The sequence below is a fragment of the Sylvia atricapilla genome, chromosome 13 (genome assembly GCF_009819655.1).
Source record: "Sylvia atricapilla isolate bSylAtr1 chromosome 13, bSylAtr1.pri, whole genome shotgun sequence".
Lineage (NCBI taxonomy): Eukaryota > Metazoa > Chordata > Aves > Passeriformes > Sylviidae > Sylvia > Sylvia atricapilla.
In genome coordinates, this window is record NC_089152.1 from 18,145,268 (window position 1) to 18,168,309 (window position 23,042).

General features: G+C 51.9%; 1 protein-coding gene across 7 annotated transcripts in view; it reads left to right on the forward strand.

The window, feature by feature from the left end:
* Positions 1-22,166, forward strand: part of NEO1 (neogenin 1) — a 174,528-nt gene extending 152,362 nt beyond the window's left edge. For 3 of the 7 annotated variants that reach the window (XM_066328684.1, XM_066328686.1, XM_066328687.1), the window contains exons 19-29: positions 2,088-2,195; positions 6,645-6,839; positions 7,358-7,390; positions 10,799-10,867; positions 11,489-11,636; positions 13,150-13,388; positions 13,876-13,968; positions 15,731-15,889; positions 19,176-19,412; positions 19,888-20,024; positions 21,355-22,166. In XM_066328684.1, the coding sequence (XP_066184781.1) occupies positions 2,088-2,195; positions 6,645-6,839; positions 7,358-7,390; positions 10,799-10,867; positions 11,489-11,636; positions 13,150-13,388; positions 13,876-13,968; positions 15,731-15,889; positions 19,176-19,412; positions 19,888-20,024; positions 21,355-21,438 (1,502 nt within the window). In that variant the 3' untranslated portion in view covers positions 21,439-22,166. The remainder of the gene's footprint in view (positions 1-2,087; positions 2,196-6,644; positions 6,840-7,357; positions 7,391-10,798; positions 10,868-11,488; positions 11,637-13,149; positions 13,389-13,875; positions 13,969-15,730; positions 15,890-19,175; positions 19,413-19,887; positions 20,025-21,354) is intronic. The other 4 variants (XM_066328689.1, XM_066328691.1, XM_066328685.1 and 1 more) reach the window with 2 other exon arrangements.
* The last annotated feature ends 876 nt before the right edge of the window (positions 22,167-23,042 follow it).

Below are 23,042 nucleotides of genomic sequence, written 5' to 3' on the forward strand. Positions count from 1 at the left end.
TCTATAATTTCTGCTTAAAAAAAAGCAAACCCAGGATAAAATCTGAACTCTCTGAACTTACTCTGAAGTCCCAGTGAGCTTCAGTTGCTTTTGAAAAGATTATCGTGGTTTTTGGGTGGGAATTCCATGATGTGGGGCCAGCTCTGGGCCCCACATTAAACACTCCATTTGGTATTTCTGCTGACACACGTTCAATCCTCAGCCATAGCCCTGCTCTGAGTGCAGGCACTGTAAAAGCTGCACAAATAAAGGGTTTTTTTAAAGAAAATTTGACACAAAGCCCCTGAGCAAGGGCACAGTGCAGGAGGGCTTAGTGCATTTAAATAGGAAGGGCCAGGTTGAAGTGGTTCTAAGGAGTATTTGCAAATATGACCCAAAAGTTGGGGAACTAAGGAGAAAATTTAAAATAGAAATTTAAAAAAAAAAAAAAAAAGGCTAAATATACTTTCTCATAACAGAGCTTGTGATTTATAATACTGGCCAAATTCCTGAGTGAGTGGCTCATTCTTTTGGGATACTCCTGAGAGGTTGTGTAGGACTTGCTCCTAAAAGGAAAATAGGGAATTCTGGGCTCTGTGTTGTATTCCTGATCTCCTGTGGGCTACTCCCGATTTTCTATTTTTGTTTCCTCTCAGTCCTGTTTTTTACATATTTGGGGCAATAGTTACAAAAACTTCTGGGTTTTGGCTGTCCCTGGTTTCCAGCTCTTCATCACAGGAATGATTGGTGGCCATCCCGGATTGTTTGTGGGTGGATTTCTAATAGGTCACCTCCATAAAGCTCTGGAAATGCAGGAAGTTCAGTGGTCCTGTGGTTGTATTAAATACCCAAGATGGATTTGCCCCCTCAGGAGCCTCCTGAATTTCAGGATGTGGCACTGCAGGGATGGTCAGTGCCCTCTGGAGGCTCCAGTTCACAGCAAAGATTTCCCTTTAGTGCTGGAGCAATTCGTGCTGTTCCCTGAATTTTTGTCAGGAGAGGCTGATGGGAGAAGGAAAACTCTCCCCTCCTTTCTTTCCCTGCTCTCTGGCAGCCCAAGGGAAAAGCTTTGCCAGTTGTGCTCAGCGAATACCTCAGCATTTGAAACCCCTCTGAGGTGCAGATGCCTTCCAGATTACAAATCCTTCCTCAGGAGCTCCATCAGCCGTGCCAGGATCGCCCAGAGATTGTTCCCCAGAGCAGCTGTGGCTGTCCCCAGACCCCTGGCAGTGTCCCAGGCCAGGTTTGGGACAGTGGGAGGTGTCCCTGCCCATGGCAGGGGTGGCACTGGATGGCCTTTGAGGTCCCTTCCCACCCAAACCATTCCTGGCTGGGATCAGTGGAAGTTGCTGGAAGATTCACTTTGCTTATTGGGATTTAAGTGGCAAATGGGCACTTCTTAGGGCTGAGTCCCATCATAAGCCTGGAAACAGGAAGATATTTCAGGTGCCTGCCTATACAGAATGGATCTTTCAGGAGTTTGTGGGGTTTTTCTGATGACTGAAGAAATTCAGGTGAGAAGTCACTGGCCCCAGTTTTTAGAGGACACTCAGTCATGGATCACATCTGGTGCCAGGAGCGCTCTGGTGTCGCAGTAGGACATGAAATAAAGATGTTTGACTTCAGTTAGAAGGCAGTAGAAATTAGAAGGTTTTATTTACAACTTATTTAGTCTTTTTATAACATGTTGTGCTAAGAAGACACATTATTGGTCTACAGGACTGACACTTTTTCTGTTGGCTAAGTAACAGAAATAGCAAACTACACCTTATTTATGGGAAAGGAATATTGTTTACACAGGGTGGTTTTGGAAAAAAGAAAACTGTTGAAGTTTTTCTTGGGAAGAGCTTAGCAATTTTCGGGTTCAGAAAATAACAGGTTTACACTCTGGAAAGAGGGAAGTCCTTATGGGAGGGAGGCACTGCCACTGGATTGGCCAGTGAGGGGGTAAAGCAGTGAGACCCTACAGGAGCGGGGATTTAAACAGTGAAGAGAATAACCCCAATAGCACTGATTCCACATGGGATGAAGCTCCAGGGCCCTGAGGTGGGGGTGGTTGTCCCTCTGGTGTGACAGAGCAGCGCTGACACCGTGGGTTTGTGTTGCAGTGCCAACCTCTCCCCCCAAGGACGTGACTGTGGTGAGCAAGGAGGGCAAACCCCGCACCATCATCGTCAACTGGCAGCCGCCCTCCGAGGCCAACGGCAAGATCACAGGTGGGGCTGTGTGCCACCTCTGCAGGCTCCTACCCCTCACTGCCACCCCTCACTGCCACCTCTGCAGGCTCCATCCCTCACTGCCACCTCTGCAGGCTCCATCCCTCACTGCCACCCCTCACTGCCACCTCTGCAGGCTCCATCCCTCACTGCCACCCCTCACTGCCGCCTCTGCAGGCTCCATCCCTCACTGCCACCCCTCACTGCCACCTCTGCAGGCTCCATCCCTCACTGCCACCTCTGCAGGCTCCATCCTCACTGCCACCTCTCACTGCCACCTCTGCAGGCTCCATCCCTCACTGCCACCTCTGCAGGCTCCATCCCTCACTGCCACCCCTCACTGCCACCTCTGCAGGCTCCATCCCTCACTGCCACCTCTGCAGGCTCCATCCTCACTGCCACCTCTCACTGCCACCTCTGCAGGCTCCATCCCTCACTGCCACCTCTGCAGGCTCCATCCCTCACTGCTACCCCTCACTGCCACCTCTGCAGGCTCCATCCTCACTGCCACCTCTGCAGGCTCCATCCCTCACTGCCACCCCTCACTGCCACCTCTGCAGGCTCCATCCTCACTGCCACCTCTCACTGCCACCTCTGCAGGCTCCATACCTCACTGCCACCTCTGCAGGCTCCTACCCCTCACTGCCACCTCTGCAGGCTCCATCCCTCACTGCCACCCCTCACTGCCACCTCTGCAGGCTCCATCCTCACTGCCACCCCTCACTGCCACCTCTGCAGGCTCCATCCTCACTGCCACCCCTCACTGCCACCTCTGCAGGCTCCATCCCTCACTGCCACCTCTGCAGGCTCCATCCTCACTGCCACCCCTCACTGCCACCTCTGCAGGCTCCACCCCTCACTGCCACCCCTCACTGCCACCTCTGCAGGCTCCATCCCTCACTGCCACCTCTCACTGCCACCTCTGCAGGCTCCATCCCTCACTGCCACCCCTCACTGCCACCTCTGCAGGCTCCATCCTCACTGCCACCCCTCACTGCCACCTCTGCAGGCTCCATCCCTCACTGCCACCTCTGCAGGCTCCATCCCTCACTGCCACCCCTCACTGCCACCTCTGCAGGCTCCACCCCTCACTGCCACCTCTGCAGGCTCCATCCCTCACTGCCACCCCTCACTGCCACCTCTGCAGGCTCCATCCTCACTGCCACCCCTCACTGCCACCTCTGCAGGCTCCATCCCTCACTGCCACCCCTCACTGCCACCTCTGCAGGCTCCATCCCTCACTGCCACCTCTGCAGGCTCCATCCCTCACTGCCTCCCCTGCCCCGTCACAGTGTGCTCACATCTAACCCAGCTGCAGTGGGAAATGGAGTCAGAAATCCAGCTGAAAGTTTGAAGGTCTCCATAAGCTTTCCTGGCGCTGTTCTAAGAGCTGGTCTCCAGCAATTATCCCCAGTGCCTCTGGCCCAGCAGAGGTTTGTTTAGGAGAAGCCATCCCAGTGCTGTGTCATCTCTGTGGCATGTTTGTGTCACACAGCAGACTTCGGAGCAGTTTCTTGTTCCCCTGACAGAACCATGAGGAGTAAAGTGGTATTTGCCTTTAACTGAATCCCTGCCACGTAGGGTAAATCACTTTTCAGAAAGTGATAATTACTGATTCCCTTCTATAATTTCTGTTCAGATTCCCATTTGGAAGGGCTTTCTGAAATAGTCCGCTTCAATTTTAATTGGTTTAAAGCTGAAATCAGATTTCAGTGGTGTGTTGTTTGCAGGGCCTGGTTTTGGGTCTGAGCTCAGAATTAACCATGGTGCAGAATCAAACCTGGGACACCACCTGAGTGGGCAGGAGACTAAAACTGATTAAATCCCTAGGAAAAGGCAGCAAACTGTTTCCTCTCCATGGGAAAGGAGGATTGACACAGGAGCCTTTGGAGGGATTTGGCTGCCAGTGAGGGGCACAAATTTCTCCCACTGGGGCACACCCGAGGGAGGGGAGACAACTACAGAGAACAGCATTTATGTTCACAGGGCTGGCAAAATTCTCCCATTGTCCAGCTCCAAAATCCCCTGGCAGTGAAGGGAACCCTTGGAACAGAACTGTTCAGTATTTATCAGCTTTTGCACAAGCAGCAGTTAAGAGCTTAAAAATGAACTCAAATGTTGATTCAGGGCTAAGCCTGAGTGCAGCAGGCACCAGTTCCCAGTTCCCTGAGCCCATCTCCAGTTCCCAGAGCCCATCTCCAGTTCCCCTTTCCCAGAGCCCATCTCCAGTTCCCTGTTCCCAGAGCCCATCTCCAGTTCCCAGAGCCCATCTCCAGTTCCCAGAGCCCATCTCCAGTTCCCAGAGCCCATCTCCAGTTCCCAGAGCCCATCTCCAGTTCCCCTTTCCCAGAGCCCATCTCCAGTTCCCCTTTCCCAGAGCCCATCTCCAGTTCCCCTTTCCCAGAGCCCATCTCCAGTTCCCAGAGCCCATCTCCAGTTCCCAGTGCCCATCTCCAGTTCTCAGTTCCCAGAGCCCATCTCCAGTTCCCAGAGCCCATCTCCAGTTCCCAGAGCCCATCTCCAGTTCCCAGAGCCCATCTCCAGTTCCCAGTGCCCATCTCCAGTTCCCAGAGCCCATCTCCAGTTCCCAGAGCCCATCTCCAGTTCCCAGTTCCCTGAGCCCATCTCCAGTTCCCAGAGCCCATCTCCAGTTCCCCTTTCCCAGAGCCCATCTCCAGTTCTCTGTTCCCAGAGCCCATCTCCAGTTCCCCTTTCCCAGAGCCCATCTCCAGTTCCCTGTTCCCAGAGCCCATCTCCAGTTCCCCTTTCCCAGAGCCCATCTCCAGTTCCCAGAGCCCATCTCCAGTTCCCAGAGCCCATCTCCAGTTCCCAGTGCCCATCTCCAGTTCCCAGAGCCCATCTCCAGTTCCCAGAGCCCATCTCCAGTTCCCAGTGCCCATCTCCAGTTCTCTGTTCCCAGAGCCCATCTCCAGTTCCCAGAGCCCATCTCCAGTTCCCAGTGCCCATCTCCAGTTCTCAGTTCCCAGAGCCCATCTCCAGTTCCCCTTTCCCAGAGCCCATCTCCAGTTCCCAGAGCCCATCTCCAGTTCCCAGAGCCCATCTCCAGTTCCCCTTTCCCAGAGCCCATCTCCAGTTCCCTGTTCCCAGAGCCCATCTCCAGTTCCCAGAGCCCATCTCCAGTTCCCAGAGCCCATCTCCAGTTCCCAGAGCCCATCTCCAGTTCCCAGAGCCCATCTCCAGTTCCCAGTTCCCAGAGCCCATCTCCAGTTCCCTGAGCCCATCTCCAGTTCCCCTTTTCCAGGACTCAGGCAGTATTCAGGATGTGGGGCCCGAGTGCCCTCTGGTGGGAACAGCCCCATCAGCCGATGGCCTGGCACTAATTAATTACTCATTAAGTCACTGAGTGCTGTCTGTGGTGCCAGAATCCCGAGGGGTGATGTCATTCCATGGCTCCCTGTCCATGCAGTGCTGGGCCAGTCTGGTCCCACATGCCTGGGCATCGTTAGAGCTGCTGACTAATTAGGACACTCTGAAATTAATTCAGTACTTGTGCCTCTAGACTGGTAAAACGCTTTTAGCATCACTTCATATATATATATATATATATATATATATATAGAGAGAGAGAGAGAGAGAGAGAGAGAGAGAGAGAGATTATATATAGATAGATATTCATATATATATAAAAATATATTACAGTATAGAGAGATATAGATATACAACAGATATATATAACAGATATAGCTGTTTATATAACTATATACAAATTTATAAAAATTTGTATTTCAATATAGGTTACATATCAAATACTTGAAGCTAGCTATAGGTATAAATAATGATACAAATATATAAACAATAGATAAAAATATATAATGTATTTTGTTTTATATACAATATATATTAAATACAGATTCGAGTCTTTATTTCTATCTGTATATAAATCTATCAAGGTTCAAGTATTTATTTTATGCTGATCTGTGTGTCTTGTATAAAAAAGCTACAAAGCTTTTACAGCATAATGGTTGGTGATTTCACTGTATTTTAATAACAGCACATAAACTCTTCCCATACCTCTTTATTCTGGGATTTGCAGGGCAGCCTCAGTTCTCTTCAGATTCTTGTTGCCTTTGTTAATACACTGAAAAACAATGAGATAATTGTAAACACAAGTTGTTTCTCTGTGCTTGGGAATGTTTTAACCTAATTTAAATAACATCACATGAATTCTTTGAGGACGTTTTGATAATGGCAGCTTTACATACTTGATTTGGCCTATAAATGGGTAAAGGGATGGAAACAGCAATTTGTCCACGCTCAGAGAACGGTGATCAGAAATAATCCTGATATTTTGATCAGTTCAGAGGGAAGATGGGAGGGCTGGCAGGTATTCCCCGTGGTGTCAGAGCACCCTTGGGGAGGCCCAGGTGGTCCCCTGGCACACAGAACATCTCCCTGTGCCCTTGATGAGCCGTGTCTTTCCCTGCCCAGGCTACATCATCTACTACAGCACGGACGTCAACGCCGAGATCCACGACTGGGTGATCGAGCCCGTGGTGGGGAACAGGCTGACACACCAGATCCAGGAGCTCACCCTGGACACCCCCTACTTCTTCAAGATCCAGGCCCGTAACTCCAAGGGCATGGGGCCCATGTCCGAGGCCGTGCAGTTCCGCACCCCCAAAGGTACCGCAGCCTGGGCTCCGGGGCGGTGCAGGGACCCCTCCCATGGCCTTGGGGTGGCTGCAGCTCAGCTCTGGCTTCATCCCACGCTGCCTGGGGGGCTTTATTTCTGTTGTCACAAACCCTGGGTGCCACCTCTGCTCCTGGGAACGAGGGTGTGCAGTGGGAGCTCCTGGGATGCAACAGGCCCCTGATTCAGGAGCTGCTGGTGATGGGCAGATAGTAAAGGGTAAAATGGGAGAGAGCTTGGGGGAAAAAAATGATGAGTTTATTGTCATAGCATCCTGTCACAGGGTTGGGTTGGGAGGGACCTTTCAGCCCATCTGTGGGCACGGACACCTCCACCAGCCCAGGCTGCTCTGAGCCCTGTCCAGCCCGGCCTTGGACACTTCTCCACATGAGTTTTAGTGCTGAGAATCAAGAGCTGTGCCCTGTGCTGTGGGAAACTTGGAATTCTGTCTCACTCTTCAAGCCTTGTGATGTGTCTCTTGTTTTTTCCTCCCTGTGCTTGCCCCACTAAGCTGAGTCCTCAGATAAAATGCCCAATGACCAAGGTAAATGAACAGCCACATTTCTCTTCTCTCCATCTCTCACCGTTCTGCTTTTCTGTCCATGTGCTGTGACATTTTTTAAGTGGAACAGGATCCTGCTGCTCCAGCTGGGAAGGGGAAAGTTCCTGCTGTGCTGGCAGGGGGAGAGCTGGAAATCCTGTGTGTGGGTGGGAGAATGTAAAGGGATTTCTGTCGAGGTGTCCCTGAAGAGCCAGGGAGGGCTTGTGCTGAATCCTTCTGGGGAATGGCTTTGGAGTCACTGGTGCCCATCCAGCCCCTGCCCACACATGAGGGGGTGGAAGATCAAAGGGATTCTGCTTAGCACAAGTGCTGCTTGTGAGGATTCATTCCATAATAAAGGCAGGGAAGCCCTGGAAAGCTCTGTGCAGGAGAGATTCTGCCTGTCAGCTCATTTGGAGCCCAGACTCTCCTGAGGAGCACAGCACTGGCTCCTAAAAGCCTGAAGGTTTTAAAATGTTTGCTTGAAAAATGGGAGCTTTGAGCTTCCTCCATCGAATTAGAAGGTGGATGTCCCAGGGCACTTCTTGCTTTCTTCCAAATAACCTACAAGCCCCATAAAAAGGGGGAGAATTAGTCTGAAGGGATGAGTTAAAAAGGCCATTGGCAAACAGCTTAGACATGCAATTAAAGAGATCCTAAAGGGGCTCTGAGGGAGCTGCTCCTCACTTGGCTCCTCAGCTTGGTACTTGGAGTAATTTATTAAATGTGCTTGCACTCTGTGCCAGGTGATGCTGGTAGCAGGGGCAGGCAGGGGGTGACCTGGTCCCCATCCCTCTGTGGGCTGCAGCTGGGGCTGAGCTTTGGGCGCTCTGGGGAGCAGATGCTCCAGTGGCACTGTCCTGCTCACCTGCAGCAGGAGGGAATCAGGGAAGGTTTGACAGGGTTTTAGGGGAAAGTTGCTGTTTTCTCCCTGTTCCAAGCCCATTCCAGCCAGTGTTACATCCTAAAGTAACACCTTTCCTAGTCATGATCAATTTTTATCGCATCCTATTATTTATAAATCATCAAAGCCAAGAGTTTTTTTCAAGGATCCCTACAAGGACGCTGGGAGAGCTGAAATCCTGGCAGTAGCTGAAATGTGGGAAAGGGGAAGAAGGCAGAGGAGGTGCAGGAGAGGAGCTGCCCTGTGACAGCATCACTGAACTGCCAGAACCTGCAGGAAAGATCCAGCAAATGACTCAGGCCGGGAGCAAAACCAGATGGGATTGATGCTGTGCCCTTAAGGGTTCTGTCCTTCTCTCTCTTTGTCTGCTTTCATGTTTTCCCTCTGAGCTCAGCACAGGATTCTGTTTGCCCACACCCTTCTGGAGCACACAGCTTGCTCAGAGCTCAGGGCCTGCTGCTGTCAGGCTTCAGGTGGTTGCACTGGCCTCATCCTAAAGCAAAGATTAAGGTCTCTGCTGGAGTAAAGCCACAGTTAAAATGTTCTGTCTGGATCTATTGCAGCATGGAGGTTCACAGGCTGTATGAAAAACAATTCCAGCAAATGCTGTCCTAAACTGTTCCTTAAAATAGGTTGCACTGCATAGGGTTCCCTGGGATTTATTGAAAGGTTTAAAATTTTGATCTGTGGGTTTAGGATTCTGAGAAGCACTTTGGCCAGGGACCTGAATTTCATCTTAAAAACCTCAGGGAGGACATGGCTTCCATGAGGATCCCTGTGCATTGTCTCTCTCTGACTGTCCTGATTTGGTGTCCCTTGCTGACCTCAGGGCAAGTATTCCCTTCTCTTCCATGCTGTTACTCAGGAGCTGCACTTGGCCAAGCACAGGTCCTTGCAGAACTCGCTGGAAGCATTCCTCGTGAATAATTCTCATTCTTATCAGTTAATTTGTTGTTAATCCTGTTAATAGGCTCCACATGGGTTTTTTTATGGTGCTGTTTTAACAAAGCATTGCACAGCACTCTGTCAGCTATTTCCTGGAGGCCTAAATGCAGTATATTTTATAGATCTCTCATTATGGATCTGCAGAGTTACTGTTACCAGCCACGTTTATGGGCTGACATTCAGCTTTTTGGAGAGACCTGTTTTCCATAAACCAGAAGGATGGATGTAAAGTGTGTGCCAGCTCCTCTCCATCATCTCACCTGCATTAGGGTGCTCCACTAGAGGTGCTCAGGGTGTCTGAGTGCCCTCCCAAAATCTTGCTGGTTTCTTCATGTTCCCTCCTCTCTTCTCTGTCTGGAGCAGCTCCTCAGCACCAGGCTCAGAGGTTCTGAGTCCGTCTGGGGGGTTCCCACCTTTCCAGGACAGGTTAAGTGGCCAGACAGACACAAATGCATCACACAGAAACTGTGTAAGAGGCTGTTCTGGCCTGTCTCTGCTGCTGCAGGGTTATTGATCCCCAAAAAGGGACCTCTGGTGCTGTGTCCCCTCTGTCCTGGCAGGTCTCATTTGTCCTTTCCATCCCTGCAGGCTCCAGCTCCTCCCTGCACACACAAAACCTTCTTCTAATTCCCCTCCCCAGGTTTAGTCCCTGCCTGCTTTTGCCATTTATCTTTATTTCAGTTCCCAGGCTCTCACTTGAGGTTCAGTTTCCATTCGTTACACATCCTTTAACACTTCATACTTCTTGATTAAAGAGGATTTTTAATGGGGGAAAAAAAAATCCTTCTCCTGGCTGGGAAACTGCCACACTGCCTGACTTTTGGGAGGGTTTATTTTTGTGAAAATGTGTAAAATATTCTGGATTCCTGTAACCAGAGGAATATTTGCACCATTGCTGAATGTTTCCCCTGCTCTTAGTGTTTTTGTCATTAATTTTGCATTAGTGCATTTTAATGAAAACACAGAGTGGAAGGACCAGGTTTGGATGTAACTGATTTATCGTTCCCTCAGGTTTCATCAAAACCATTTTTGTGGTGCTTTGGTGTCACTTGTGGTGTGCAGGAGGGAACAAGGAGGAGCTAAAAGCAAATTTTTATGGATAGGCAGGGTTTTAATATTACATTTACTGTGCTTGGGATCCTCCACCCATTTCCAGTCTCCCTCCCAGCTGCTGGAATTGGGTGTTAGACAATGACACCTGGATAATTCCTGTTTCAGGGTGAAGAATTCTCAGTACAAGTTTAGCAAAACCATTTGCCTCAATGTGTACCTGTAAATGGGCTTTATTAGCATTTTTAAAATGAAATCAGGAGAGGCTCCTGAGCTGTAAGAGGAAAATAATAACTGGGAAACTATTAAAGGGCTCCTTTGGAGAAGTGGCTCTTTCCTTGGAGAAGCAGGTGCTGTGCAAAGCCAAATGGTGGTGTAGGGACAGAAAAGAGGGGAAAAGCTCCTCCTGGGGGCTCAGGGAGGTTCTCAAGAGCGACTCAGAGGTGCTGAATTGTGTCTGTGTGTGTAAAATTCCACTGTGTGTAAAGTCCCACTGTGTCCAACCTTTCCAGCCTCGGGATCTGCAGGGAAGGGGAGTCGCCCCATGGACTTGGGCCCAGACTACAAACCCCCACTGGGAGGTGAGTGTGGGACAGAGCTTCTCCTTGGTTCCATTTTGGGGTCACCCAGTGTTCCAGCAGCACTTCCAGAGGTGTCCCTGCTGCTGCTGAGCTCCTGTGGCATTTCCATAACCAGAGCTGCTCCCAGCGTGGTGCGAAATCAGTTCTGTAGGAACAGATGAGGAAGGAGAAGCCTCTGCTCCTTCTCCTGGTCAGTGCTGTGTGCTGGGATTTCCTGTCCTCAGGGAATGCTCCCTGGTGTAGAATAAAAGGTTTTCTTTGGAGCCAAGTGACCCCTGGAGGCTCCTGATCCAGCTCCGGTGCTTGGTGGCTCCAAGGGGAGTCCGTGGTGCTGCAGGTTTGGCAGGATCCCAGAGGGACTCTGCTGAGAGTGCTGAGGTTTTTGTGATGATTGAGTAGGCTGCACTTAAATTGTGATAGACCTGGTAGGAAATGGATCTATAAATCAACTTCCAGATGAACAATTGTACAGAAACAGTTGGCAAATGCCAAAGAAACAAACATTTCTGGTGAGATCCGTCCCCTCCTGCTGATGTGCAGGGTTCCGGGCGGCTTTGGTGGGCACTGCTTGCTTTTCCTGTGTAATAAATGAGCCTTTTCTCATCTCCCCAACCCTCCCAGGGAGTAACAGTCCCCATGGCAGCCCCACGTCCCCCCTGGACAGCAACATGCTGCTGGTGATCATCGTGTCCGTGGGCGTCATCACCATCGTCATCGTCGTCATCGTCGCCGTCTTCTGCACCCGCCGCACCACGTCCCACCAGAAAAAGTAACATGGCCCTGCTGCCTTAGGGTGTCCTCTAATTCTCCATGGGGCTTTGGGGGTTATTTCCTGTGGGTCCTGCAGCCTGTGGGTGCTGCTGCTGGCCTGCTTTTCCCGTCAGTCCCAGAGTTGCCATCATCAGGTCACAATTCGGGGCAGTGCTCCCAGGTGTGCCTGCAGTTGTCCCCACCCCGAGGAGAAACTGTCATTTACAAGTTTCCAAACTGGAGTCAAGCCATGTGCTGGGAGCTGGGAGAGCTCAAGAGCTCAGGCAGCTCCTCACTCTGGCATGGGTGGGCTCAGTGCACGAGTTGTGCTTGACATAATCCAGGTTTTAGTAGGATCACTGGAGTGGAATCAATGTGGGGCTGGATTCCTTAGAAAAGTGCTCCAAAGTCCCGGTGTTTGCATCTGAATTCTTCCCTCAGAGCATCTGCATTAATGCTGCAGCAGTGATGCTCCCACTCAGGGGCTCCTGCAGGGTCTCTCTGCGTGTTCTTTGAAAGACCAGAGCTGTATTTGAAGTTCAAAAGCTGCTGTTATGCAAACCAGGAATTTAAGGAAGTGATGAAAAGCCAGGCTTGGATAAGGTGCAGTTGCAGAAGTGCAGCAGAGGGAGCAGGGCTGGAGCAGCTGGCCCTGGCACACCTGGAGCAGCTGGCCCTGGCACACCTGGAGCAGCTGGCCCTGGCACATCTGGAGCAGCTGGCCCTGGCACACCTGGGGCTGTGCCTGGGGCAGGGATGGGCCAGTCCCAGGGATGTGCTCGATTTTCAGGGCAGAAGTGACCCCGTGTAAACTCAATTTCTGCGTGCCCTCAGCCAGGGAATAACTTGATCCCTGTCACTCATCAGTTCCAGTGGGGGCAGGATTTGGGAGTCACCCCCACCAGAGGTGACATTTACCAATGTCTGAGCCATCTCCAGAGCTCTGCTCCCAAAGGGACCCCTCCTCCAGCTTTGCCGTGGCCCAGAGTGAGGAGTCAGCTTGGAGGGGGTTCTGAAATCTACATTTTGCTTTCCCAAAATTCTGCCATCCCAAATCTCTGCCTCCCCGTGGTTTGCTGCTGCTGCTCAGCACTATGGGAGCCTCCCCAGAGGGATGTGTCCATCCTGAGTGGGGCTGGAAGGAACATTCCTGTCATTAATCCTGTGTTCCCATCCTCTTAGGATACCTGGCTGGCTGCACCTCCCTCTGCAGCTGCTGCTGGAGCTTGGTGAGCCCAGGACATGGGCACAGCATTGGAATGTTCTCTCAATAACCAGAATTTCTGCAAACTTAATTTCCTCTCAACAAAGGCTGGGCTGCAGAGCCAGGGCTGCACATGGGGTACCATTGGAGACAAATTCCAGAGTTCAGGATGTGCTTTGAGGTGTCAGTGGGGCTTGTGTGCAGAATTGGAAGCTCCCTGCCCAGTGGAAACTTGTGCCCAGCTGGATGCAAGAGCTGAGGGAAATGCCAGGGAAAAGTTTTGCCTTTTCCATCAGGTGCAGAACATCTCCTTTGTCTCCCTTCCCAGGAAACGAGCCGCCTGCAAATCCGTGAACGGCTCCCACAAGTACAAGGGCAACTCCAAAGATGTCAAACCCCCAGACCTTTGGATCCACCACGAGAGGCTGGAGCTGAAACCCATCGATAAATCCCCAGATCCCAATCCCATCATGACAGACACCCCGATCCCCCGCAACTCCCAGGACATCACCCCCGTGGACAATTCCATGGACAGCAACATCCATCAGAGGCGGAATTCCTACAGAGGTGGGAGGCCAGGAGGAGGGAAAGGGAATTCACTGTGGCTGGGGGATTCACTTGGTTGAGAGATGATTCTGTTACTGTTTTCTGTTCTTGTTTTCCGAGTAGTGAATTGGGTTTGTCCTGGTTTCTGAGGCTCTGAAAAGCTTGGATCAGATGTTTTAGTGAGGAAATGGAGCATCCAAGAGTTCTAGCATTTACTTGCTCTTGGTAAATACTGGTTAGTAATGGCAAGATCACCTCACTTCATATTAAACCACTGGAGTTGTTTCTGACCTTTCAGCCCAGAGCTGAACCACTGCCAGATGTTTGCACTGGGGCCTGGAGAGTTCCTGCAGTTCCCAAAAATCCTCACTGTCTTCTCCCACCTTCCAGCGCAGGGAGACAGGGCTGTTCCTAGGTGACTCCAGCACCTGCCTGGAGCAGGACTAGAGGGAGGAGTGTTGGGCTGCTGCTGTGGCTGCAGAGCAATAACATCCCTGTTTCCCCTCAGGACACGAGTCAGAGGACAGCATGTCCACGCTGGCGGGGAGGAGGGGCATGAGGCCCAAGATGATGATGCCTTTTGATTCTCAGCCTCCTCAGCGTAAGTGCACACCCCCCTTCCTGCTGGAGCCACCCCCTGCTCCCAGGAAATCCCGTCCTGGGCGGCAGGAGCAGCTCAGGGGAGGCTCCTGAGCCCCTCCTGCTGCAGGCAGAGTGAGGCCACGTTAGAAGGGGCTGGGAGTGGCTGTGCTGGGGTGAGGGCAGGAGCGTGTCCAGCTCTGTCTGTCCCACTCTGGGGCTCTCCAGGGACAGCCTGTGGGCCTGGCTGCTGCTTGTAGCCATTCCCTTGGGACTCTGCCAGTGTCCAGCTGTTCCAGAGGAGCTGGAGAGAGATGGAATTTCTGTCAGGTTCCCCCCACTGCTGGTTTTCCCCTCCCAGCCCAAGCTGTCACCATCCCCTTTATCTCTGCAGCTGCTGCTCTCAGAGCCTTCTCTGACTTTACTCTGAGCTCCTTGAGACCTCTTTGTCCTGGGATCCTTCTCTGATACCAAAATTGCCATTGTTATGAAATATTTTAGGAATGAAACAATATATCTGGAGTTTTCAGTTGACTCCAAGATGACCCTCTGAAGAGCCAGACTGAAACCCTGTGTGAGAACACCAGTGAGAAGCTCAGGAGTTACTGTGCAGGGGCAGAACTGGGAGGTAAAATCACACCAAGCTCACCTGGGCTGAGCTTTAGACTTCCCTGAGCTTTGTGATCATGTTCCACCTGTAGCCAGGTGCCTGCTGCCACAACCCCTCTGCTTTATGGAATTATTTAAAAGTAGTCCATTACATTTCCATTTTAATTTTGCTTTAATGAAAAACTGAACTGAGGACTTGGTGTTCTTGATCTCTAGCTACTTTTTCAAGTGTCCTGATTGCTCAGTTTGTGAATTCTCTTGTTCTGTGACCTTTCTCCAAGAATAGCATCTGGTTCCTTGGTTTTACACTAAGCAGCCTGATCTCCTCGTTGTCTCCCCAGGTGTGAGGAGGGAGCAGAGGATGCAGTTTTACACTGAATTCCTGTGTCAAACACCAGATATGTCTGTCCCATGCCAGGCTCTGCACAAGCCTGGCTGTTTCCCCCTCTCCATCAGCTCCTGGGGGCCCAGAGCAGGCCCAGGCCCTGCTGGTGCCGAGGGCTGGAGCTTGGCTTTGAGGCTTGGGCTCTCCACCCTGTTTGTGAGAGCCCCAGGGGCCCCAGGCTCTGGCTTCTGGCAGTGGAAACATCAGTGTGGGCTCTGCAGGTGCCCGTGGGGCCTTTCTCAGTGAGCCCCACCAGGACCATTCCATGTGTCCAGCCTGCACAACCTCCCATGGCTTTCTTCCAGCCCTGGGGCCTTCAGATGGAGTTATTAATGACCTCCCAGGTACTGAATGATGGTCATTCACTGTGCCATTTTAGCCTAATCTGCAGTAATGGTGTGTACCCAGTGACGTCCTCCTTTGCCTCCTGGGATACAGAAATTCCAAGGATATTGGGAAGCAAGGGGCTGTTTGTTGTTAAACACACCTCATTTCCCCTTTATCAATGTACTACATATGGAAAACAGATCTGAATTCTCTTTATTCTTCTTGTGAACTTTTCCTTGGAATCGAGCAGTGCGTTAAGAGCTGGTGGCAGAGTTTCTGGAGCTGTAATTGGGTGATTTTTTTGTCCCAAGCATGTCTGAGGTGTGATAACCCAGGGCCTTGAGCTGGGTTGTAAATCAGGCGAGGGTCTGGCTCCCTGCTGGAGAAGGGAGCAGGGAGGGGAGTGCCCAGGCTGTCCTGTGTGTGTGTGTTAAGTGTTTCTCTGTCTTGTGTTCATCCACAGCTGTGATTAGTGCTCATCCCATCCATTCCCTCGACCCCCCTCACCACCATTTCCACTCCGGCAGCCTCGCCTCTCCAACCCGCAGCTTCCTGCACCACCAGCTCAGCCCGTGGCCCCTGGGCTCTGCCATGTCCCATTCGGACAGGGCCGACTCCTCAGGTGAGACAACAACCCTCAGGGAGGTGGAGCAGAGAGGGAAACTCCTGCAAATGAGAGCCTGCAGCTGGGTCAGTCTCCTCGCTGGGGTTCCATGAGGGATGGGTTCAGTCTAGACTCACAGCGTGGGCTGCGTTTTCCTGGGTAGGTCGGATATTGATCCTTGACACCCGTGGTGGTGTCCTTGGGAAAGGGGCTTTTCCTGTTTTATACACAGCTCCAAACAGGGATTCCTCCTGTAAAGCCTCTGGGCCTGGAGTCTGAAACATCACATGAGCTCTGAGCTGCGGCACAGCAAAGCTTTTCTCCTAGTGAATGCAGTTTGAAACCAACAGGGAAGGAAAGTCCAGGCTTGGCTGCTGGCAGTGGGGGAACACAGAGAAGGGGGGTGATCTCCATGCAGCCCTTTCAGGGTTGAGCAGAATCATTTGCAGGAGTTTTAGAGAGCACTGAAGTCTCCAGTGCTCTGACAAATTCCAAAGCAAAGGTATTGCTAAATGTGCACATGGGTACGTACTGGGATGAAGCCAACTCACAGCTTCTCTGCTTTAAGGTCAACATTTGAAGGTGTCACAGCCAAAAGTGTTGTTTCCTTATGAAAACAGTTCCTGAGGCTGCAAGGTCCATTCCAGCCCTGACCATTCCATGAGTCCCAGTAAATGGATTTCAATCTCTGTGACCACCCCAGTGCTGTGTGTGCTTGAAGAGTTCTGGTTAAAAATGCCAGTCCTTTGGTACTCTGGGGTAAAAGGAGGCTGCAGTTCGTGTTCTGTGCTGTTTGTCTGAGGGCTGCATCATGGAGCTGTTGCAGTGGCAGAGTGTTGATGTGCTGTTGCTGGAGAGGTGGAATCACTCAGCTCTCAGCTCATGCAGGTGCCCTTCAGCCAGTGGTGCCCTGGGAGTGGGCTGAGGCTGGTTCCTGCACAGCCCTGGTACAATCTGACAGGAGGCCAGCCTGGAATGAGCCTCACCAAGGTGCATCAGTCTCTGGGGGTGTCCAGCACTTCTCGGAATGGCTTAGAATAACTCTGAGATGGCTCCTGGGGTGTGTTTTGTAAAGCAAAAGGGTTTGATCAAAGAGAAGATAAAAAATGATACAAAAACAAAACAAAAGCCTTGCACAGGTACAGGGAAGCCCTTACACCTGGCTATAACACCCTGAAAAGCACTGAGCTCTTTCTCATGTACTTAATATTTTAGGAGAGCTTTTGGCTTGTTGCCCAATAGAAACAGCTACAGGTTTTGAGAAACATTTCCAAGCTCCAACCAGTGCCCCTGTGCTGGCTTTGGGCCAGTTATGGTGAGAGAACAGAAAGTTCTGGTGCTTCTTCCTTAAAGTCAGGGATGAAACTGAACCCCTTTTCCTTACTTAGAAACATCCACGTGGGGTGTGAGGATGCACTGCAACATGTCCCTGTGTCCTTGCAGCCCGTTGCAGTCGGGAATACCTCCTTGTGGGGCTGTGTGTGTGTTGGGTTGTGTCCCCACAGCCCATTCCAGTCAGGAATGTCCCCGGAACTGTGTGTGTGTGTTGGGCTGTGTCCCCACCGCCTGTTCAGTCAGGAATGTCCCCGGAACTGTGTGTGTGTGCTGTGTGTGTGCTGTGTGTGCTGTGTGTGTGCTGTGTTTGTGCTGTGTGTGCTGTGTGTGTGTGCTGTGTGTGTGCTGTGTGTGCTGTGTGTGTGCTGTGTTTGTGCTGTGTGTGCTCTGTGTGTGTGCTGTGTGTGTGTATGTGTGCTGTGTGCTGTGTGTGTGCAGTGTCCCACAGCCCGCGCAGTCAGCAGTGACCCCGGGCTGTGTGTGTGCTCTGTGTGTGTGTGTGTGCTGTGTGTGTGCTGTGTGTGTGCGGTGTCCCACAGCCCGCGCAGTCAGCAGTGTCCCCGGGCTGTGTGTGTGCTCTGTGTGTGTGTATGTGTGCTGTGTGTGCTGTTTGCTGTGTGTTTGCTGTGTGTGTGCTGTGTGTGTGCTGTGTGTGTGCTGTGTGTGTGCTGTGTGTGTGTATGTGTGCTGTGTGTGTGCTGTGTGTGCTGTGTGTGTGCGGTGTCCCACAGCCCGCGCAGTCAGCAGTGTCCCCGGGCTGTGTGTGTGCTCTGTGTGTGTGTATGTGTGCTGTGTGTGCTGTTTGCTGTGTGTTTGCTGTGTGTGCTGTGTGTGCGGTGTCCCACAGCCCGCGCAGTCAGCAGTGTCCCCGGGCTGTGTGTGTGCTCTGTGTGTGTGTATGTGTGCTGTGTGTGCTGTTTGCTGTGTGTTTGCTGTGTGTGTGCTGTGTGTGTGCTGTGTGTGTGCTGTGTGTGTGCTGTGTGTGTGCTGTGTGTGTGTATGTGTGCTGTGTGTGTGCTGTGTGTGCTGTGTGTGTGCGGTGTCCCACAGCCCGCGCAGTCAGCAGTGTCCCCGGGCTGTGTGTGTGCTCTGTGTGTGTGTATGTGTGCTGTGTGTGCTGTTTGCTGTGTGTTTGCTGTGTGTGCTGTGTGTGCGGTGTCCCACAGCCCGCGCAGTCAGCAGTGTCCCCGGGCTGTGTGTGTGCTCTGTGTGTGTGTATGTGTGCTGTGTGTGCTGTTTGCTGTGTGTTTGCTGTGTGTGCTGTGTGTGTGTGTGTCCCACAGTCAGCAGTGCCCCGGGCTGTGTGTGCTGTGTGTGTGCTGTGTGTGTGTGTATGTGTGCTGTGTGTGCTGTGTGTGCGGTGTCCCACAGCCCGCGCAGTCAGCAGTGTCCCCGGGCTGTGTGTGTGCTCTGTGTGTGTGTATGTGTGCTGTGTGTGCTGTTTGCTGTGTGTTTGCTGTGTGTGCTGTGTGTGCGGTGTCCCACAGCCCGCGCAGTCAGCCGTGTCCCCGGGCTGTGTGTGTGCTCTGTGTGTGTGTATGTGTGCTGTGTGTGCTGTTTGCTGTGTGTTTGCTGTGTGTGCTGTGTGTGTGCTGTGTCCCACAGCCCGCGCAGTCAGCAGTGTCCCCGGGCTGTGTGTGTGCTGTGTGTGTGCTCTGTGTGTGTATGTGTGCTGTGTGTGCTGTGTGTGCTGTTTGCTGTGTGTTTGCTGTGTGTGCTGTGTGTGTGCGGTGCCCCACAGCCCGCACAGTCACAGTCAGCAGTGTCCCCGGGCTGTGTGTGCTGTGTGTGTGTGCTGTGTGTGTGCTGTGTGTGTGCGGTGCCCCACAGCCCGCACAGTCACAGTCAGCAGTGTCCCCGGGCTGTGTGTGCTGTGTGTGTGTGCTGTGTGTGCTGTGTGTGTGTGCTGTGTGTGCGGTGTCCCACAGCCCGCGCAGTCAGCAGTGCCCGCGGGCTGTGTGTGTTGCAGAGTCGGTGCGGAACACGCCCAGCACGGACACCATGCCGGCGGCCTCTGCCGTGCCGAGCGCGGAGCTGCCGGAGGCCGAGGGCTCGTTCCTGCCGGCCGAGGAGGAGCCGCAGGGTCCCCCCACGGCCCACGTGCGCCCCTCGCACCCCCTCAAGAGCTTCGCCGTGCCCGCCGTGCCGCCCGCCGGGGGCGCCTTCGACCCCGCCCTGCCCAGCACCCCGCTGCTGACACAGCAAGGTGAGCCGGAACGGGGCGTTTGGGAACCAGGGGAGGCTGAGCCTGGGCTGAGTCTTGTGGATGTTGTTTTCTGCACAGAGGTAGGGCAATTCAAAGCCAACACTCCGTAACCGAAGTGTTCCGTTTCTCCTGATGGAATCCCTTTCCTTCATGGAATCATCCCAGGCTGGTTTGGGTTGTAAGGGAGCTTTAAAGCCCATCCAGTGCCATGGGCAGGGACACTTTCCAATAGCCCAGGCTGCTCCAAAGCCCTGTCCAGGCTGACCCTGGACACCTCCATGGATGCAGGGGCAGCCACAGCAGCTCTGGGCACCCCGTGCCAGGCCTGCCCACCCTCCCAGGGAGCAATTCCTGCCCAATACCCCATCTCACCCTGGCGGTGGAAGCCGCTCCCTGTGTCTGCTCCCTCCAGGAGCTCCCTGAGCAGGCAGCAGAGGCAGGGCCCCGGGGCTGACGTGTCCCAACCCCTTTGCAGGCCCCGGGCACGCCGTGCACGCGGTGAAGACGGCGTCCATCGGCACGCTGGGCCGGAGCCGGCCGCCCATGCCCGTGGTGGTGCCCAGCGCCCCCGAGGTGCAGGAGACCACGCGCATGCTGGAGGACTCGGAGAGCGTACGTACCCTGCCCTGCAGCCAGCCGGGCAGCTGCAGGGGAAATGGGGGGGAAACACCTTCTGCACGGAGGGTCCTGCTGAACCTGCACTGCAGCTTCCCCAGCTGCTCTGCAGAGCATTCCCAGTGTCGTTCCCAGCTCTGCAGAGCATTCCCAGTGTCATTCCCAGCTCTGCTGAGCACTCTCAGTGTCGTTCCCCAGCTCTGCAGAGTTTTTAAGCAGTGTTTGGAATGGAAGCAGCTTTTAAGGAATGTTTTGGGTGTGAGGCACTGGAAGAGCTGTTTTCCTTTCCAACTGTAAGCCAAGGGGTTGCTCCTGTGGCCATGGTGTCACCTGTTAATGTACAGGTATTCACAGCTGCATCACTGCTACAGGAAATGCTCATTGGGAATTTACTTTTTTCTTTTTCCTCATTGTCCTTTTGCCATACTTCTTTTACTCTCCTGATTTTATTTCTGTATGTGCTGGTCTGGAAACTTGATCTGGTGCCTTTTTGTGCTTCTCTCTCCCCTGCTTTTATTCATTTTGTTTGGTCAGTACAAACTCATACACCTCAACTAATTTGTAATATTTAAATAGAGCCATTAATACTTTTTTCATTAATTTACTAGTGCAAGGTAGAGCCAGCACAAAAAAACCCCAGATTAAATTAAATTACTGGTTTGACTATGAGTCTTAAAATGTAAATTACCAGTAGAAATAGGGGATTGAGGATTGGTCAGTGATTTGAATGGATTCTGGGTTTTTAGGAGAACCTGTAGGAATGAGTTTAAGGAATGAGTTTGCTTGCAGCTGCTGCTCTTTATCCCAGGCAGGGCACAGGACTGGGATGATTTTGCTGCACAGTGCAGAGGTTCGGTAAACTGGAAGTTCTCTGCAGTTGAAATGAAGGAGGTTTCTGTGTGAGAACAGGTCAGGGCTAAAACTACTCAGAGCTGGGAAGAACTCGGTCAGGAAGGGTTTGGGGATGAGCCAGGCCACAGAAATGAGACAGCTGAGCCTAAAAGTGTGTGGCTTTAGCAACTCCCCTGATCCCAAAACACCTCTGCTGAAGTGGACCTTTTTTCCTGTAAAGCTGGGAAGAGCCTTCTCAACTTCCTGCTTTAGTTCAAAGGCAGGGATTGAGACAGGAGAAAGGCCCTGAGCAGTGGAGCTCTGAGCCACAGCTGCCCCAAGAGCTGCACTCGGAGCAGATGATCTTTCCCGTTATTAATTGGTTTAATGGCGGATAGCTGCCCTTGTGCCCGTTCTGAGCGGGGTCAGGACCTGCAGCACGCTGGCCTTGCTGTGTGCCCCAGCAGAGTGTCAGTGACCCTTTCCCTGTCCCTAGAGCTACGAGCCAGACGAGCTGACCAAAGAAATGGCCCACCTGGAAGGACTGATGAAGGACCTCAACGCCATCACCACGGCGTGACCGCCCGCACGCGACTCCGCGCCCGCCGCCAGCCTCGGACTCAGCCTTGCACCACAAGGAATTGTACAGAGGAAAAGCTAAAGGAGAAAACAAACAAAAAAATTAAAAAAAAAAAATAAAAATCATAACCAGAAAGAGGGACAGCACATGAGAGCGATGGAGGGAGGAGGAGAGGAAACCAGCTGGAGGTGACGTGAGTGTCACCAGCCCTCGTCCTGCCGCGGAGCCACGTGGGATTCCAGCAGGATGGGCCACACCAGCCAGGCTGGGATCCAGCAGGACTCAAAACAAAAAACAAGCAAAGCAAAGTGGACTCGCCGTTAGGGTTTTTTGTTTGTTTTTTTTTTTTTTCTGGTCAGGTTTTGTCTCAGTGGTGTGATTGCCCTGCCTTTTCAGTGTTGGACATTTGGCATTTATGTACAATTTTATTTGTGTTTTTATTTTATCTTTTTTTATAAAAAGGAAAAAAAACCTGTTGTAATAAAAAAAAAAAAAAAGGGAGAAACTGTTGTTTTCCACAGCCTAGGCTGAGGTTTGACTGCTTGTTCTATTGTGTATGAAAATTCATTGCCAGTGTGGGTTGTTCTGTTTTGTTTTTTATTCTGCGTATAATTACGTCCCCTTCTGGCAGTTAATCCATGGCCTTTTGGGATGCTGCACTGCTCTTTGTAAGCTTTTTTTATTATTTTTATATTATAATTATTAAAAGCCTGACTTTTCTCCTCTCATCACTGTGAGATTCCCGGTCTGTTTGAATTGAGGTGTAATTGGAGAGCCTTGTTCGTCGCTTTTTTGTGCAGTTTCAATATTTTGAGTGGGGGGAGAAGTAGCTGGGGGAGGGGATCCCGGGGAGGGTTCATGCCTGTTGTTTTCCTGTCTTTTTCCAGTGCCTGGGAAGACTGAAGAACAAGGAAACATCTTCAGCTGTACTGTGTGTCTGGTCACTGAGCGCAGGGAGAGCCTCCTTTAGGAACATTCCAGGAATTCCTGCTGGGAATTGGGGTTCTCCTCTCCAGGTGACCTCACAGGGAGCTTCTCTTGGCAGCTGCTTCGTTGTTGTTGGTTTAAAGATGGAGCAGGAGCCTTGGAAATGCAGAGTGAGAGCTCAGCAAGGCTGCAGGGCTGAAGTTCACACAGCTTCAGGGTTTTTCCATCCCCAAGAGCCCAGATCCTGCCTGGAGAGCACCGAGTGGCCCCAGGCTCCTGTCCCAGTGGCCAGCCCAACAGGAATCCTGCTCTGAAGGAGTCCTCGGACACAAAACAAGGCAAAAATGTATTTTTTTACACTTTGGAAAGCATGTAGAAATAAACCCAGTATTGGTGAGCCAGGTGCTGTTCACAGACCTGTCTGGAAGGGAGGAGAGGGAACAGGGAGCTCCAGGGAGGGGAGGGAAAAGAGATTTTCCTTCTCTCTCCGAGTGCTTGCCTGGCTCTGGCCTTCTCTGCATTAAAAAAAAGGGCTGGAGGTCAGTAAAATGACAGAAAAAAAAGAGAGAGAAACCCCAAGCAGCTGCCAATGAACTCCTGTACATTTTCACTTTCTAGGATAAAAGGAATCCCAAAGTCCTGATGGTTCAGGAGCTGGGATTTGGGAAGCTCAGGCC